Source organism: Marmota flaviventris, chromosome 10, assembly GCF_047511675.1.
Source record: "Marmota flaviventris isolate mMarFla1 chromosome 10, mMarFla1.hap1, whole genome shotgun sequence".
NCBI lineage: Eukaryota > Metazoa > Chordata > Mammalia > Rodentia > Sciuridae > Marmota > Marmota flaviventris.
In genome coordinates, this window is record NC_092507.1 from 44,985,951 (window position 1) to 45,003,075 (window position 17,125).

The 17,125-nt window shown below is 43.5% G+C and overlaps 1 protein-coding gene across 1 annotated transcript in view; it reads right to left on the reverse strand.

Annotated features, from left to right (window-relative positions):
* Plpp3 (phospholipid phosphatase 3) overlaps positions 1-17,125 on the reverse strand; it is an 81,543-nt gene that overhangs the window by 35,780 nt on the left and 28,638 nt on the right. The window contains exon 2 of the mRNA XM_027944993.2: positions 5,223-5,380. Within this exon, the coding sequence (XP_027800794.1) occupies positions 5,223-5,380 (158 nt within the window). The remainder of the gene's footprint in view (positions 1-5,222; positions 5,381-17,125) is intronic.

Genomic DNA, 17,125 nt, shown 5'->3' on the forward strand with positions numbered 1-17,125 from the left:
TGGCCAAATGCTTTTGGTTTTTGGCCCATAATTTTAGGCCTCTTTGGTGATTTTCGCAAACATGATATTGAGTACCATGGCCTTTGTCTTGCACTAGCAATAAAAATCAAATCAGATCAATCCCTACCCTGTGCAGCTAACAGGATGGGCAGGAAATAGACCAGTAAACAGATAAGACAATTCAGCACAGACACTGCCAAGAATAGAGGTGGGCCCAGGGTTCTCCACAATCTTCAGAAGCCTGGGAGGAGGCAGCAGAATGCTTCCTCAAGATGTCTACTTGGTTTTTATTTAGCTCCTACCGTGTGCCAGAGGAAAAGACTGGCCTCTGTCTCCTAGGAACTGTCATCTAGCTGGGGAGACAAGACCTGGGCAGGAATGCATCACAAGACACCCTATTACAGGTGCTACTTGCCTGCTGAGATGGGGTTTAGGGCCACAAGACAACATGCAGTTTATTGGACTAAGCCTCACCACTGTGTTCCCAGTATCTAGCATGCCACAGATGCCTAGTCAAGAGCTGGCTTAGAGGGCAGCAGTGGCACCATTATTTAAAAAGCATTGGCTTATGAATCAGAGGATTCCTGGTCTGGCCTTGCCAGTTATGGGAGAGTCACTGAATAACCTAGAGTCCCAGATGTCTCAGCTCTAACAATCCACCTCTCAGAATGACTTCCAGGTGCAAATAAGAGAGTGTGCACTTTGCAAACGGCTATATTCCAAAAAGAAAGGATGGGTCTCACCGATCTCACATATATAATATCATCCGTTTGATGGACCAAAATGAACTCTGCCACGAATTTAGAGAAAAGGAAAAAATGTAGCTCCAAGGTGGGGGAGTGGTGGTGGTGGGTCAATGGTTGCCCTGAGGCTAAGTAAAAGAATTAGTAAGCACAGAAGTTGGGACTTGAGCCTCAGTCGGATGATGCCAAAGCCTGAGATTTTTTCTTTAGTTAGGAAAATAATTACAGAAGTCAGTTTCAAGGGGCCGAGGGGTCCTGGAGGGAAAGTAGCATTTTTATGGCGAGAAGGAGAAGGGGATTCATCCATGACTCACCCATGCATCAATTCCTAGGTATTAAGAATCTATATAAATCCCTTCTGGGGTCTGACCAAAGCAAGTACTGAGCCCGTGTTTATTTAAAAAGAATACTGAGCATTTTTGCCATATTAAAAACTTTGCTTAGAATAATCTTCATAACACAGTGCAAGGCACAACTGAAGGGAGGCTAGATAGGAGGTGGGATTTTATTGCTTGCTTCTAATCTCGCTGCTGCTAGAGTCATTAAGCTTTTGCAAAGCAGGGATAGGAACCATTGCTTTGTGGATTTGGAAGGAATTCCTATTATGCTATAATTCCAGAATCTGAGATACATCTGAAAAAGAGGTCAAAATGACCGGGTTTTTCCATAAGTCCTGCCACAGAAAGGTGTCTGCTTTCCCTATAACTTCTGATGATTTGCATCTCTGCACCACCCTGGCCTCCGCTGCCATTCCGTTCCTTTGTTGTGGGGGCTGTTCACCCTGGATCCACAACCTCCAAATCAGGCAAGTCTTCTCCTGCTGCTTCAAACAGACCTGACATTCGGCAGCAGAAGGCCCAGGACAGCAGGTAGCGAGATGATGAGATTCCCAGCCCCGCAACCTGCCCCCACTATGAGGGTCACTCATGTCCTCTGATCAGAAGCCGGTTCTGGATGAAGCCAGCCAGGCTCTTACGGCCAGGATGGAAAAGTGGGAAATGTGGTGTCGCTGTTGTTAAGTTGTATAGCTTTTCCAGAGTTGAGCAAACCAAAGCAAATTCTGCACTTGGCCTCTGAGGCCTCTGCATGCATTTTTCTCCTGGTAGGCAGGGCAGGAAAGCAGGCTAGTTGACATCATCAGGGGCCACGGTCCACCCATGCCTCCAGCTGACATGCAACTGCAGCTAGATCAGGAGGCAAAAGTCCTACTGCAAAGGAGGGAGACTCAAATGACCTGGGTTCTAATTCAGTAACTCCAAGGAAAGATTGGGACTTTTTCTGTCTCTTCTTCTCAGATATATTGCTGTGGCTAAGTCGCCTCACTTTTTGAGTCTGTTTACTCATTTACGATAAAGATAGTTAATATTTACTGGGTAGACTGTATATGCCAGGCACTGAGTCACTTTATAGACAGGAGCTCATTTTATTCTCAAAACCTTAGTCCGTAGACATACTCTCTCCATTTAACAGATAAGTCTACGGAGGCTCGAAGAAATTCATGAACTTGACACATGTCCCATAGGACAAGAGCTCAGATCAGACCTGGATTGTATGTCCTTTGCCCCACGCTAAACGTAACAATACCTGGCTTTTGGGGTCTCTTCCAGGGTGAAATGCATGGACATAGTCCAGGGCACACAGCAGAACTCAACAAGGGAAAGCAATTAGTGTGGCATTGTCTTGCCTGGTGTCTCCCCAAGGTGTAGAAAAACCATCAAACCATCGTGCTGATCTCACATAGAATAAGGAAGCAATGCCTCTGCTTGTCCTATAACCAAGGCCCAGAGCACAGGTCTGCTTCAAGGAAACCCGAGAATTCAGACAGCATTTTATTTTTTATTTATTTATCTATTTTCTTAATATTTATATTTTAGTTTTCGGTGGGCACAACATCTTTATTTTTATTTGTATGTGGTGCTGAGGATCAAACCCAGTGCCCCGCGCATGCCAGGTGAGCGCGCTACCGTTTGAACCACATCCCCAGCCTCAGACAGCATTTTAATTAAAACATCAACATGACATGAGGGAAGAGGACAGGTACAGCTGAGCTCTGAAAAGCAGATTTTTTTTTTTCTTAGACCTACTGGTGTCACTGGAGGAGGTGGAGACTGGCCTTGACAAGCCTCAGGTGAGGAGCTGTTGACTGGGACCTTTGCTTGGGGATTAAGGAAAGATGGGAAGAGAGACGTGGCCCTCAAAGGAGCTCCTTTAACATTTCCTTTGCCCATGCTGGGGTCAGGTGAGAACCCAGAACCACACCTCCCCACACACATTCCAGGTAGCACGTGGCTACCTGTGTGTCTCCAGGCATTATTGCATGAATTCTTTCAGCAACCCAGTTCCCCTCCGGACTACCAACACCACACCCACTTCACAGATGAGAAAACTGAGGGTCAGGGGCACCAATGAGTCACCTAATTCGGATTAAGAAAGCCTCCTAATTTACCTCTCCACTGCGATGTGCCTGGAAGCAGACCACTAGGCAAGATTGGAACACGACCAGGTAGAGATAGGAAGACATGTGACAGAGCCATCCTGGTGCTGCTCTTACCTCAGGACACTCCTGGAGTCTAACGTGCTCCTTTGAAGCATTCAATTAACTGATCCTCCAGCTGTCAAAAGCACCTGTTCAAACTGATCCCAAGATACTGTGCAATTATTTGCCTTCCACCACAAACACCTTTTTCGGGAACAGCCATTCTTCCTAAAGAGCCCAACTCCATAGCCACCAATTTGGAACAAATGGTAAAATCAAACCTTTCATTTTTCAGCTTTTGAACACAACAAAGATCCTTAGTCCACCTTTGAGAAACTACTACAGTTGCCAAATGGACTGTTTTTCTTTTTAAAGGTTGGAAAGAATTCTACTAGGCCCCTTCCCCTTCCCCAAATTCAAACTGTTGGTTGTGCGCCTGGTTTACGATGTTATTAAAAAACAAAGAGGGGTCTCAAAAGTTTACAACCAACCCCCAGAGTGGGCAAGTCCGGAGAAAAACTTCATGCAATGTGGTTCCTGTAATATCAGCAGAGTACATCTGATCTAGAGTAGGCAAGATAAGCCAACCGCCTATCCCCTGGAGCAGCTCATTAGGGTTGGGCAGCCATCTTGAATGTAAGTCTTCATGATGGAAAGAGGCTTTGAAATAAGCCAAGCATAGGCTTGAACCAGATTTTTTTCTGACTACAGACTTTAAGCCACAGAATCCCTCTAAGCTTTGGATTTTCCATCTCCATAATGAGGACAAGAGCCTTTATTTCACATTTAGTGTTCTAAATATTATCTCTCTTCATGCTTAGCTTTCTAATACAGGCCAAAGTTGAGTTACCACACTATGCTCAACAGTAACGTGATTCGAAAGATCTGCAAAAGGGATTTATAAACCTGATGGATGTGTCACTTATCCCTTTCACCCACATGGCCAGGGCTCAAGGGCAGAAAACAAGCTTAGGAAATTCTGGAAGCTGTGACAATGTAGGACTTGCAAATCACAAGACTGGATTTCAATTATCCTCCTCCTTTTCTGCCTTAAATGGACACACTAAAATAGGGTGGTGACCTTCCAAGTAGGGCCCATGTGGGCCATACCCCTATTCTCGTGGGGTCACCATGGCTCAAAATAACTCTGCATCTTGTCAAAGTCCACGGCTCATTTCTGTAACGTCCTCAATGAGGACTGCACCCTTTATTGGAGGCCCTGGACCTGTAAGCCTGGACTTTACACCTGCACGCAAGTAACCTGCTCAGCAATTAAGAGTTTGTAAAGTGTTTCAATTTTCATAATCCCTTTTATACCTTACTGCAGCACCATGATGCAAGATGGTCATTGCTGGTTTTAGAGGTCTATGACTTGTTATCGGGGGACCAGGTTTAGAAGCTATTTGTCTGGGCTCCAAATCCTATTACATTGGTGCCACAGCCACTGGCAGGAAAACTAAACACTATGCCAGAGCACACCAGTGGCATAGTCACTGAAGCTAAGTGCAGAAAAAGCATGGAAAGAACACAGAAAACATCCGAGAGAGCTGGTAAGGTACTTCCCGCACAGTGGCCCAGAGCTCATATCTGTGTAAGAGATAACTAGGTTCAAATCTCAACTCTACAACTTATTAACCAAGTGATCTTGAGCAAATTAGTCTTACTCAGTGGACCTTAGTTTCTTAATTTGCAGAAGAAAAATAAGAATAATATTTAGACTCCACTGGATTGTTGAGGATAATGTGTGAAAAATATTTTAAAAGGGTGCATAGTGTATATTGCACAGTAAATGTGGGCTTTTAGTAATAATATCAATGGCAGGCAATAAACAGCATTCAGTAAAATTCTACTTGGGAGAATTCTCCATTGGTTTTGTTGGCTTGTACTTGGAGGAAGTCTCCCTTGGCTTGGTATACACATCTCTGTTGGCGCAGACGTCCTATAATACTATAACACAGGAAAGTGTCAAGACAAGGTGGACCTGGTGGAGACCCGACACTTACCGCAAGGATGGCAATGACAATCCCCACTGCACAGAGCACGGCGTCATTTATCGTCTCTCCGGTTTTCAGTGGGTACTTGATGCTCTCATCACTGCAATAAAACCCTCGGTGGTAAGGCTGGATGGTGCTTGTCTCGATGATGATGAAGGGCAGTCCCGCTGCAACCACGCACATACAGGGAAAAACAAGAACAGGAAAGGGGGAAAAAGAAGAATCAGTGCAAGGTAGCAAAGAGGAACAAGGACAGCAGAAACCTCTCCAAATGACACTGATAGCAATGTTAATTCCTTTCATTTGCAGCAATCCATGGGCTATAAGAAGATTCCATGATAGGGATCATCCTCTTTTCTTACCCCCCAAACTCAGAGGAGGGTATTGGAAGAACCAGGGCAGGTTCTTCCACAACCCTGCTCCACAACACCCTGCTAACAGTTAAAGGTCAATTAATTATTAAGGATTAATTAATGGTCCTCATAAAGTAAGAGGACTAGGAGTTTTACTGAACCTCTGGACTAAAAAGTCCACAAAATTGTCTTGGTGATAATGACCAGCATTAATTATTAAGGATCAATGATTACCTTTTTTTTTTTTTTTTTTTTTTTTTGTAATGCTGGGGATCGAACCCAGGGCCTTGTGTATGCGAGGCAAGCACACTACCAACTGAACTATATTCCCAGCCTAAGGATCAATAATTACTAATACAGTCAAACCTTGTGATGCCCACTATGCCTCCAAAGGCATCATTTCTTTGCTCTTACCCACTTCCCCTTGGGCAGCTCACCCTAAGGCTAATTGCCTTGCAATCAGATAACCTAGATGTGAATCTCAAATCCACCACTTCCTTGTGGTGGGTGCAACCTCTAGCCCTCACTCCATCTCCATGAGCCTCAGTTTCCTCACAGTTATTAAATGAGTTGTGACAATGATTAAATGAGATCACACACATAAAAGCTCTAGCACAGTGTCGGGTACAGGGTAGCTGCTCAATGAATGCTATTTTCAAGTCTTTTCTTTCAATGCTCAGAGTCATTGACAAGACAGCAGAGTCTAGCTCAGCCTCATCGTCTGCAGTCCTGGAGAGGAGCCCAAGGGCACTGGAAAATCAGGTGGCTCTTGCAGCTGCTGCTGGTAATCAGTGGCCAGCTCAGATGCCATTCTCTCCAAGGTCATGGCCAATGGATTCTAATATCGGCCCAGAAAAGTCCCTCAAAACCCTGAAGCAAAAGGTACATGCCCATAATAACTCTGAGGTCACTAATGCAGTCTCCAAATTGGTTTCCTGGCTCCTAATGTCTCCTACATATCCACTAGTTTACTTCCTGAAGGGCTCTGACCACGAGTATCTTCAAGGGCTCCTCATTGCCCAGGGTGAGATAAATTCCCTAAGCCTGACCTCAGGAGTTGCCCATGACCTGAACCTCCTCTTCAGCTTCGTAGTTTCCTCTCCCCTCCTTTCCTCTCCTCTTCCACCCACTTCACACACACACACACACACACACACACACACACACACCCCTCAGAGAACACCCAGTGACCATCTTGGTTCTTGCTGTTCTCTACACTGAAATATTTCTTGCTCTCCTACTGCCCAAGTTCAACACCAGGTTCCAACGCCACCTCACAAAGTAAGAGGACTAGGGGTTTTACTGAACCTCAGGACTAAAAAGACCACAAAAACTATCTTGGTGATAACAACCATCATTGACTGATCACCAATAGTGTGTTAGACACTTTATAAGTGTTTTCACATTGACTCTTTCAATAACCCTGAAAGGTCATTTTAAAGCACCATTTAAGCACTAGTCTCTCCCATCTCCAGGTGAAAAGAACAGAGACTCAGAATGGTTAGCTCATTTAGGGTTCCTCAGTCCACCTTACTAAATGCCTAAATCCCTAATTTAACTTTGCAAATTGGTTTCATCCAAATGTGAAATTCATTAGCTGAAAAAAAAATCTCGAGATAAGCACTTACTTAAAAGAACTAAATTCATGCCACGTTGCTAAAGCCCCTGACCGCCTCCAAAAAAAAAAAAAAAAATGTACCATGAACTCCACAATTTTTCAATTACTTTGGTCCAGACCGGCAGTGATAAAAATGCTCACTTTCTTAAAAGTGTATTTATGTATCACCATGCATACGCACATGGATTTATTTGGTTTTATTCTTTGGATTTATTTGAATTCTACAGCTATTTATTTTGTGACCCCTAACTGCTTCCTGCTAGAACAACAATTTACTTTATCAAATTCATACTGGTGCTTTGAAAAGAAAGAACAGCGACACACCACAGTATTGTGCCTGACCTTCTCAAAGTAAACACGGAGGGGCCCTGAAAGGCAATAACCATTAGCTCTTGGAACTCTGTGCCGCAAAGCAGAGGAGGGGGGCGGCAAAGGAGGAATGCTCTGGCTCAAAAGTGACAGGAGTCAGCAGACCATTTTGGGTCCAGGGGGGGCCTGGGAAGAGATAACATATGGGCCCAAACCCCATCTTCAATCCACAGCCCAAACATTTTGAAATGTGACCCAACTGGCTATGAAAAGTAGCTGAGAAGCCAGCCGTATGATATTAATAGTCCACTTTTAAAGTTCCACACATCATGATAAAAAAAAAAAAAAAAAAGCTTAGCTTCGAGTCCGAGCCGGCTGCAGCCTCCATGGTGTCTGGGAGCCAAAGCGTTGCTAATAAACTCAGGGAGGGAATAGACTCTGAGTTTCTTACCCTTGTGTTATGCTCTAGGCCTCCAGCTTCTATTTTTAATAGTGTTCACATGATAGGCCTGTAAAACATATGTTTCTAAGGACAATAAAACACGTGTAAGGAGCTTTGGAGTTGACAGAACTCAGTTAATGGTCTCAGTTCTGTTCCCTATTACTTGAGCAAATGATTTCCCACCTCCAAGTCTCCCCTTCCCACATGCTCCATGGGAAGGATGAAATCCAACTTTAGGACTATTGAGATGATAAGCTGATGGGTTCATTTATTCATGGATCTACTTACTCAACACATATTCATTGACCCTTAACTGTGTGTATTAAGTTATGGAATACAAACATGACCCAGACCCCGGCCTCAGGGAGCTTACAGTCCAGGCTGGAAGACATCATCAAAACCAGTCAGGAAATTTTAGGTGGAAGAAATTCAAGGGAATGACACTGGGTCATGTCAATACCAAGTCTGAGACCTAACAAGGACAGTGAATAAATGTTAAAAAAGGAGAAGAGAAAAAAGTCCCGCAGAGATGGCTAGAAAAAAAAAAAATCTGTCCTCTCAGTTCCTTTGCCTTCTCTTTGGAACAATCCAAATCCTTTTCTTTCTTTGCCTATGGCTGGGGAGAGGTTCCGGTTCTGATTATGTGGATGATGACCACAAACGGAGAAGAAGCTGGATCTGAACATATTCTGCCTATTTGCTTGAAAGGCATGGAGATAGCATTTAGAAAACCCAAAGGCTTTTTCTGCCTCCCCTCCAAACTTGCAGTATTACAGGGGGTGGGGGGAGTGATGCCAGTCAAATCTTGACTTCCCTCCAGAAAGCGGTAACCTCAGATTGCCTTCAGTTGACAGGCCATGCATAAACAGTCCCCAACTGGGCAGTCCTCAAGAGACACAAGCCCATGCTTTGCTTTGAGGACACAGAAAAACAAGTTGTCCTTTTCCAAAGCAGAGTCTCCATTTCCGACACGGGTACCATCTTTATTATCCATCACTACAGTCGTTTGCCATTTTGCCTAAAGAAAATCTCCAGTGCTGGACTGGGGATGCTGAAGGTGACTTGTCACAGCAGCTACTCTGGAGAAGTGGTGGTGGTGTGACAAAGTCACAGAATAAGTGCACTCAAATCTCTCCAGTATGAGGAAAGACCACTGTGTAGACTGCAGCAAGGGCACTAAGTCCAGTCTACCAGGATCAGCAAAGGTGTCCCACAAGGAATGGGAGGCTTGAGTTGACCCTGACGTGAATCAGAGAGGTTTCTGGGAGCTATGGACTAAGAATGCTCGAAAAAAATCCATGCAGTTTAAGGATTCCAATACTGGCAACCACAAAACGGATGGTTTTTATAATACAAGTTTAGACTCTGCTCCAGGGGTGGAGGAGAAATACAAATAGAAAACGAAGGAAAGCCAGGGAAGAAGAGCACCAAGACTCCCAACAGCCAGCACTTACTTGACAACTATTCTCTGCCTACACGGTGTTGAGGGTCCCCACATAAACCACTGCAAGTCGGACAAACCTGGCTATGCCTATGTCCTAGGCACTGGCTGAGCTACCAAGATGAAAAGATGCCAAGTCCCAACCTTCCAGTGGCCCAAAGGATAATAGGAGAAACTGTCATAAAAACTAATACATTAAGCTACCCTAAGGTTCAAAAAGAGATTAAAGTGACTTTCCAGAGTAAGCGATGGAGCTGGATGAGGTTCAAATGATCCGACTCTAAATGTCGAATACTTTCTAAAGTGAGTCACTAAAACCAGAGAGCAGGAGGCACCTGAGTGTTCATAAATTAACTGAAGCTCAGTTAACTCTCATGGCCTGTGAAGGAAAAAAAGAAAAAGAAAATGTTTTGGAACCATCAAGGCAATAACACGTGCTGACGTTCACTGCCGTGCACCACACACATGCTGATTAGACACACACACATCTAATCCAATCAAAACTCTGAAGCCAATATCCTAGACTTTAGATTTATTGATAATAAACTGTGCATTACGAGCTTTTTGCAGAGCAGGGCCAGAAAGAGAGACAGAGAGAGAGAGATAGATAAATAATAATAATATGGTGATCCTAAAACCAGACTCAAGCATTTTCTTCTTCTTTTAATCAAGATCAATTAACTTCCTATACCTCCAGGGACTTCTTGGGATGTGTAGGCTGCAGAGGAGGCGAAATACGAACTCACTGACAAACACTTAATGGGCAGAAAATCAAAGCAGGAAGAAAGGCCCCTGTGTTGGGTTCAGGCCTTTGAAACTTCTCTGGCTTTGAAAAACTAACACTTGGGCAGGTTGGGTGGTTTGGGGGTGGGGTGTAAGAAAACACAGGCTAAGTTTTCGTGGCCCACCCATTGATAAAGTCATGTGGGAAGTGTTACCAGAGTGACCCAGCCCCGAGCCCTACTCCCTGCAGCCACAGCTTCACATTTGCACAAAATTAAACACAGCCTCCTTCTCTCAAGGTGCTGTTTAGAAAGCCCTCGGTGAGGTCGAAAAGAGAGGGGAGAATGGGAGAGAATGAAGAGAAATGATTCCAGTCTTTGCACGACCAAAGTCAGAGAGCGACAGAGAGGGGGCTTCCCATCCTTCCTGTGTACCCAGTCTTTCAAGTGCCTTTTCTGAGAGTTCTCCAATTTTCCACTTAAACCAATCTGTAGGTACCTTAAAATGAGCAAAGTCTAGGATCTGCAAGAGCAATAATTAAACTAACATCTGCAGAAAGCCTATGTACCTACCCACAAAATAATACAGGATACAGAGTACATGTGCAGGCATCTGGTACAGCATAATTGCTCAAATTAGGCCGCTAGTCGGACTCCATGACTGGAACTTTACATGTTTTACCTACAGCGCAGAGTAATGAGAAGGTGCAGTTCCACCCATTTAGCAAATGGAAAAACCGAGGATCAGAAAGATCAAGCAGGTCAACTAAAATGCAGAGCAAGCAAATAGCACCAATTAAGGTCAAAATCAGAAATACAGACAGAAGACACTGGAGTTCTACTTTCAAGTCTAGTTAGGAATTGATTTATTTAATTTCTATAATAGCTACAAGAAGTTGTAGACCGTTGTTTTCATTTGTACCCAACAGAATACTGAAGGCAGCAACTTTATAAATTTCTCCAAAGTCCCCAAATGGGTAAATGGGTCACTGGGATTTGAACCCAGGTCTGCCTCTCTTTTGGTGCATGTTTTCTTCCTCCCTGACCTGACCTTCCCCTTTCTTTATAAATGTATTCCTTGTTCAAATATGACCAATTGCCTTTTTTTTTTTTTTTTAATCACTTAAGGTCAGAATGGTCAACCCAGCTACTACTTAGAGGTTCAAAATACAAATATTTATGTTGCTTGTAAGTGACAGCGCTTCTATTTAAAGTAATTAATTGCTACTGGTCTTAGAAGAGTGCAAACTTTCTTTGGTTTACAATATTTGTCCAGATTTTTAGACTGGACACAATCCAGAGCAGCCAAGATGAAGTTTCCTATGAAGGCATTTCTTCACCTTTGAAACAGACTGCCATGAAAAACACTTGCTGCTGGCTGGTGTGAACAGGAATATTCTGGGGCTAGAGATTTTCCTTGACAAATGCTCATTCTTCAATGCTAGAAAGTCCAGGCCCTTTCTCACAAAAAGAAGACTGTCGAAACCAACAGCAGTTACATGGTACAAAGGAAGGAACTGCCAGCAGATCCAAGCTAACCTGGTGCTTAGGTTTCCTGACTCCTTTAGTTCAATTCGGTGAGCAAACGTGGACAATCTACAAAAGGTGGGCGCTGCATTAGGTGCTGGGGACAAAGAGGACCAAGACCCCACACTGCTTTTGCGTCTCCCACCTTCAGGAAGCCTCAGGTTCCGTGACAAAGAGAAACTTGCCTTTAGTCTTCTCATGGTTGTGAAGAACTTTTTTTTTTTTTTTATTTGAAAGTGATTTCAATGAAAACATTTTATGCTTTAAAATAATATCAGTTTTCTTGAAATCTCTAGCTTTGGCTGTTTGGACCTTTTCAGTTAAGATTTTTAAAAGGATTATCACATATACCTGGAAATAGAATGAACTGATCAGCAACTGACCTAGTCCATGCCTCTCATTGAGAGAGCCCCAGACCTCTTTGTCTCCATTAAAGATGTCACAAATAAAATATTTTATTTCTAGTAATATGCAACTACCACGGCAACAGGATTGGTAACACCTCCACTCTAGTAAAGCTGAGTCTCTTCCCGAGATTTCCTTCTTCTTTTTCAAGGCTGGGCATGAATTTGCATTCATTGAGCACCTACTATGTGCTAGGACCTTTGGCTATATTAGCTGATTTAACTCTTAATACAATACAATCTTCTAACTTAATTGCTAGAACACATCCGAGAACAAAGAGTCAGAGAAGTTGCAATTTCTGTGTTCACTCTGCTGAAAAGAGGAACCGTTAGAATAGTAATAGAACCATCTGACTCTAAAGTTCATTCAGAGATGGGGACAAACAGTTAGCCTTTCTTGCTGAGTACACACGAGCAATGCCTGTGCACGCTTTACCAATCTAAAAAGTCAACTACAGAGCTCTTCCAAGTGCATTTAACCTTGAACAAATAATACACTTCCTCCTCGGATGTTGAGATGGAGTTCTACAGGCCCACTTGCTCTCACTGCCTTGGTCTCCCTTAGGAACCAAGGGTATTTGTTCATAGCATGGCTACCCAGAACCAGGACACTGCAAGAATCACATGTGTGCACAGCATGTCCTAGCTCCCACACAAACAATCACATTCAGTCTTCCTAACAACTCTGCACTGTTCCCAACATTTGTATTAAAGTACCGCTGGTAAACTCCTACTTATCTTTTAAGACCTTAAGTATCTCTTTGATAGAGGATCCACTTAGCCACGTGATCCACTCCGGCAGGGTTAGTTGCTCATTTTTTTCCTGGTTTAACCATGAACTTTGGAATCAGGCAAATGGGCTTTCATACCCCATTTCTCTCCCCTGACATGTTTGCTGTATGACTTTGGGCAGGTTGCTTTACCGCTCTGAACTTCATTTTTATTATCACCCAACAGGACTTTCTATAATAGTTCTCAGGATACACAGCTGATCGTGAAGACTGAGATAGTTTATAAAATATATAGTAAATATTAGTAAATGTGTTATTTTTTGCAACTAGACATGACAAAACCACTGAGAGGTTTAAGCTGGGTCAGGAGGTGAGCAGAGTTTTGTCCAAAGTTCATTCAAGCAGCCATAGAGCCACTGGCTACTTCCCAAGTGCAATCTGATCCCAAGGGGAAAACATGATCATAAAATCCTGTAATTCTGGGGACTTCTTAGGATTGGGTAAACAGATGGGCCTTTGACAGTGGTTAGCAGGATCCGCCCTCTGATCCAGGGAAGCAGCATCCTAACGGGAATCAGGCCACGTATTGTCAAAAAATGATGAGGCTTTAAGAGAGGCCATAATAAAAGTGAAGAAACAACATTTTTTTTTTTAATTTCTCCAACAAGTAAATATGCATTCGTCAGCACCTCCCACCCAAGCCATGCCACCCAGGTGTACACAAAGCCACCCGGTCACATGACAGGAGAACAAACAGCCCATGGACTGGCAGGACATCAGACACCTGCAAAGGCCAGAGCTCAAGACAGTCCAAAGGCCAGACTGGAGCCAGATGTGGTGCCAAAAATGAAGCGCTGATGTCTTATTGGAAGAAACAAAACCATGCGAGTAGGCAGCCCAGGTGTCAGGGCACTCCAAGGTACCTATCAACTACGTGCTCAAGCTTGGGGTCAAGGTCACAAACAGGCAGCCCACAGCCAAATCTGGCCTACAGAGATGTTCTGCTTGGCCCATCCAAGGGCCAAGATGTCTAAATGTCTAAACTTTTTAAATTAGTAATTAACACTTAATAGCAGCAGCCTCACAGACTATCCAGCTTTTTCTTTTTTTTTTTTTTTTTTAATATTTTTTAGTTGTTGATGGACCTTTATTTTATTTATTTATATGTGGTGCTGAGAATCGAACCCAGTGCCTCACATATGCTAGGCAAGTGCTCTACCACTGAGCCACAACCCCAGCCCCTATATCGAGGCTTCTTAACCAGCTCTAGTGACTGTAGTGATGTGGGCAGTGGTAACCAGGGCCATTCCTTCAAATGAAGCACATGCCCCCAAAAGGCCACCAGTCTCCAGAGTCTCCCTGACACTAAGACTGTGTTTTGCTGGCCTTTCCCATGGAGCCTAAACTGTCAATTTTCTCCCACCCTGTCACTTTGGTCATTTAAGGACCTGGCTCTATAGACATTTGACTTTTTGATCCCTGCACTAGAAAATACAGGAGTATTTTGATGAACTATACAAATAATTATCTCTTTTGGTGGGGGTGGGTACTGGGGATTGAACTTAGGGACACTCAACCACTGAGCCACATCCCCAGCCCTATTTTGTATTTTATTTAAAGACACAGTCTTGCTGAGTTGCTTAGTGTCTCACTTTTGCTGAGGCTGGCTTTGAACTCATGATCCTCCTGCCTTAGCCTCAGGAGCCACGGGGATTACAGGCTTGCGGCACCACGCCCGGCACAAATAACTGTAACTCTTGATGCAACAATATCTTCCATAGTGAATAATGGTCACATTAGACGTGTGAGTGTGTGCACAGGCATGTGTGTGCAATGTGTTTATGTCTTGATGGTAACTCAAGACTGAGCCCCTTAACTATGTTTTCAATTCTAAATCCAAGAATTAAGTCTAGTCACCAGTGGGAGGCAGTTAAATTTTTACATTTTAGATATGGGGAAACTGAGGCTAAATGAATTGCCAAGGGTCCCACAGTTAGTAAAATGAACAAGGATCTAAAGTTAAGTCTTATAGAAACTATAAAACCCTTAGAACATGTACTACATGCGCCTGGTGGTGGGGCCAGCAGAACACCTGCTTTACTGGCCAGGAAAGCACTGTGCATCCTCATACATTGCATGGCTCTGCTTCAGAAAACATGAGCAGACCCAACTTATAGCTCTCTATGTAACACTAAGTGGTGTTAGCACAGAGCTCTATTTTTAAAGGCACTAGTTATCTAAAATAATAAAAACCAGCCTCCAGAGAGAAGATCATTAATCCTAGAGAATAAAAGCCAGGTGAGAAGGGATGAAAGTCCATAAGATGTCTGTTGGCATTACAAATCTTACTCTAAATAGTTAGGCATATATATAACAGGAATACGATGATAAAATTTTGGAAGCACAAGAGATCTTAGAGGTCATTACTCCATTTACTAGATGGGAAGACAGAGACCCACCACCCAAGCACTGTAAGTGTTTCTTCAGAAAAGAACTCCTGTTATTCACAACTGGATCCTCAGCAGAGAGAGTAATTTCTAGCACTTAGTAGGTGCTCAACCAACGTGTTGAATAAATGTTTAGGAAACAACTCAAAATTCAGAAAATGTGGCTCCCCATAAAATACGTTCTGTGATCTGTGGATCCTTTCTTTCCTGTTCTGAATTTTAATCTGATATCGCTCACATCTCAAAGGCTCAATCCCTGCAAACAACACACTGCACGCTAGTCAGGGATTAGTGGTGAGGAACCTAACCAGGTTCAGGTTTCAGATTGGATGACCTTTGAAACTCTTCACCTTCAGCTTCCAAGTCCCTTTTACACCGTAAAACTATGGCAAAGGCTTTGTAGCCTCTGAGAGGCAAATTGAAGATCTGACTCAGCTGCCCCGAGGGCTGAGGGATCCATCTCTGCACACCCCAAACCCATTTGCTAAGACTCTCTTAGGACTCACCACCCTGGAAGAAAGCTCCAAGTAAGAGGAAGATCACAGATGTTGAGAAAGTAATTTAGACCTGCTTTTGCAAACCAGTTTTGCCACTTGTAATCTCTGTGATCTTCGGCAAGTTGCTTAACCTCTCTGAGCCTCAACTGTAAAAAGAATGCCAATACCCACTCCGAAGAACCATGAGGTGAAATACCTTATGGTAGGTATTTAACAAAGGTTAGTTCTCTTCCCTCCCAGTCCTGAAAATCTACTATCCCTCTGTTTACGAGATGTCAATCAACTGGCTTAACTGGTTTCCTCAGTAAGGTGGCTGGACTAACCTGGACAGGGACTGTCACTTGCATTGAGCAAGACTGGAGCCATTCCAGGGTGCTGCGGAGAAGACAACCCTCACCCAGGAGCACACTCCCATTCCCAGCCCTGTCAATGTTCCTTTTGTGAAATACAGTAAACCTTCTTCGAATCTGACAGCAGCCACCTGCACAAATAATTCGGGGATGTAATTTTGTAACTGAATACAGCCTGAAAGCTGAAAAGTTTGAAGTCCAAAATAATCCCTTTGACCTTCTGCCTAAATGCTCACTAATTACTTTTTAATTTGCAGTTGATTTCCTCTCTATGTGCTGTCCTGAAAGGTTAAATTTTCATTTTAGAAGTATCCAGGGAGTGCATGGCATTACAAGACACCTGATTAAAGTACAACTCAAACTTCTTTCCCAGACAGCTAAATCTTGGTCCGTGCCTCACTGAGTTTTCCAAATGTCACTGGGTGAGCAAGAAAGGAGGGGAGAGCAAAAGAGTTGCTTTGAAGGAGAAAAACTCCTCACTGAGAAAATTATGGGTACAGACATTAATAAGATTCAGCCCTGCTCTCTAAAAATGCATACTCTGGGGACGGAGACCCATAAGCAAGGAGAGAGGAACGTCTACAGTGGCATTACTCAAGTGGCAGCATGAGAACACCCATCAGAAAATGACCAGCAGCCCAATAAATATATTTTAAAAATCTCTTGCTGTCATTAGATATATCAACAATGTACTCAGGGTGCACCCACACATCCTTTTTTTTTTTTTTTTTTGAGATACTGGGAATCGAACCCAGGGCCTTGTACACTCTAGGCAAGTGAGTTACACCCCAATCTTTTTTATTTTATTTTGAGACAGAGTCTTCCTAAGTCACCCAGACTAGCCTTGAACTTGGGATCCTCCCCGTTCAGCCTCCAGAGTAGCTCGAAGCATAAAAAATGCCACCACATTCAGCTTCAAAGCTATATAAAGTGAAGAAAGAAAAATTCAGAATCAGAAAAGTGTTCTTCACAAGAAGTTAACAAACTGCTATTCCATTCTCATCGCCCCCACCCAACTTTTCTCCCTGAAGCGGGGAGTGGGGGGGAGGAATTTGAGGGAGCTCATCTAGT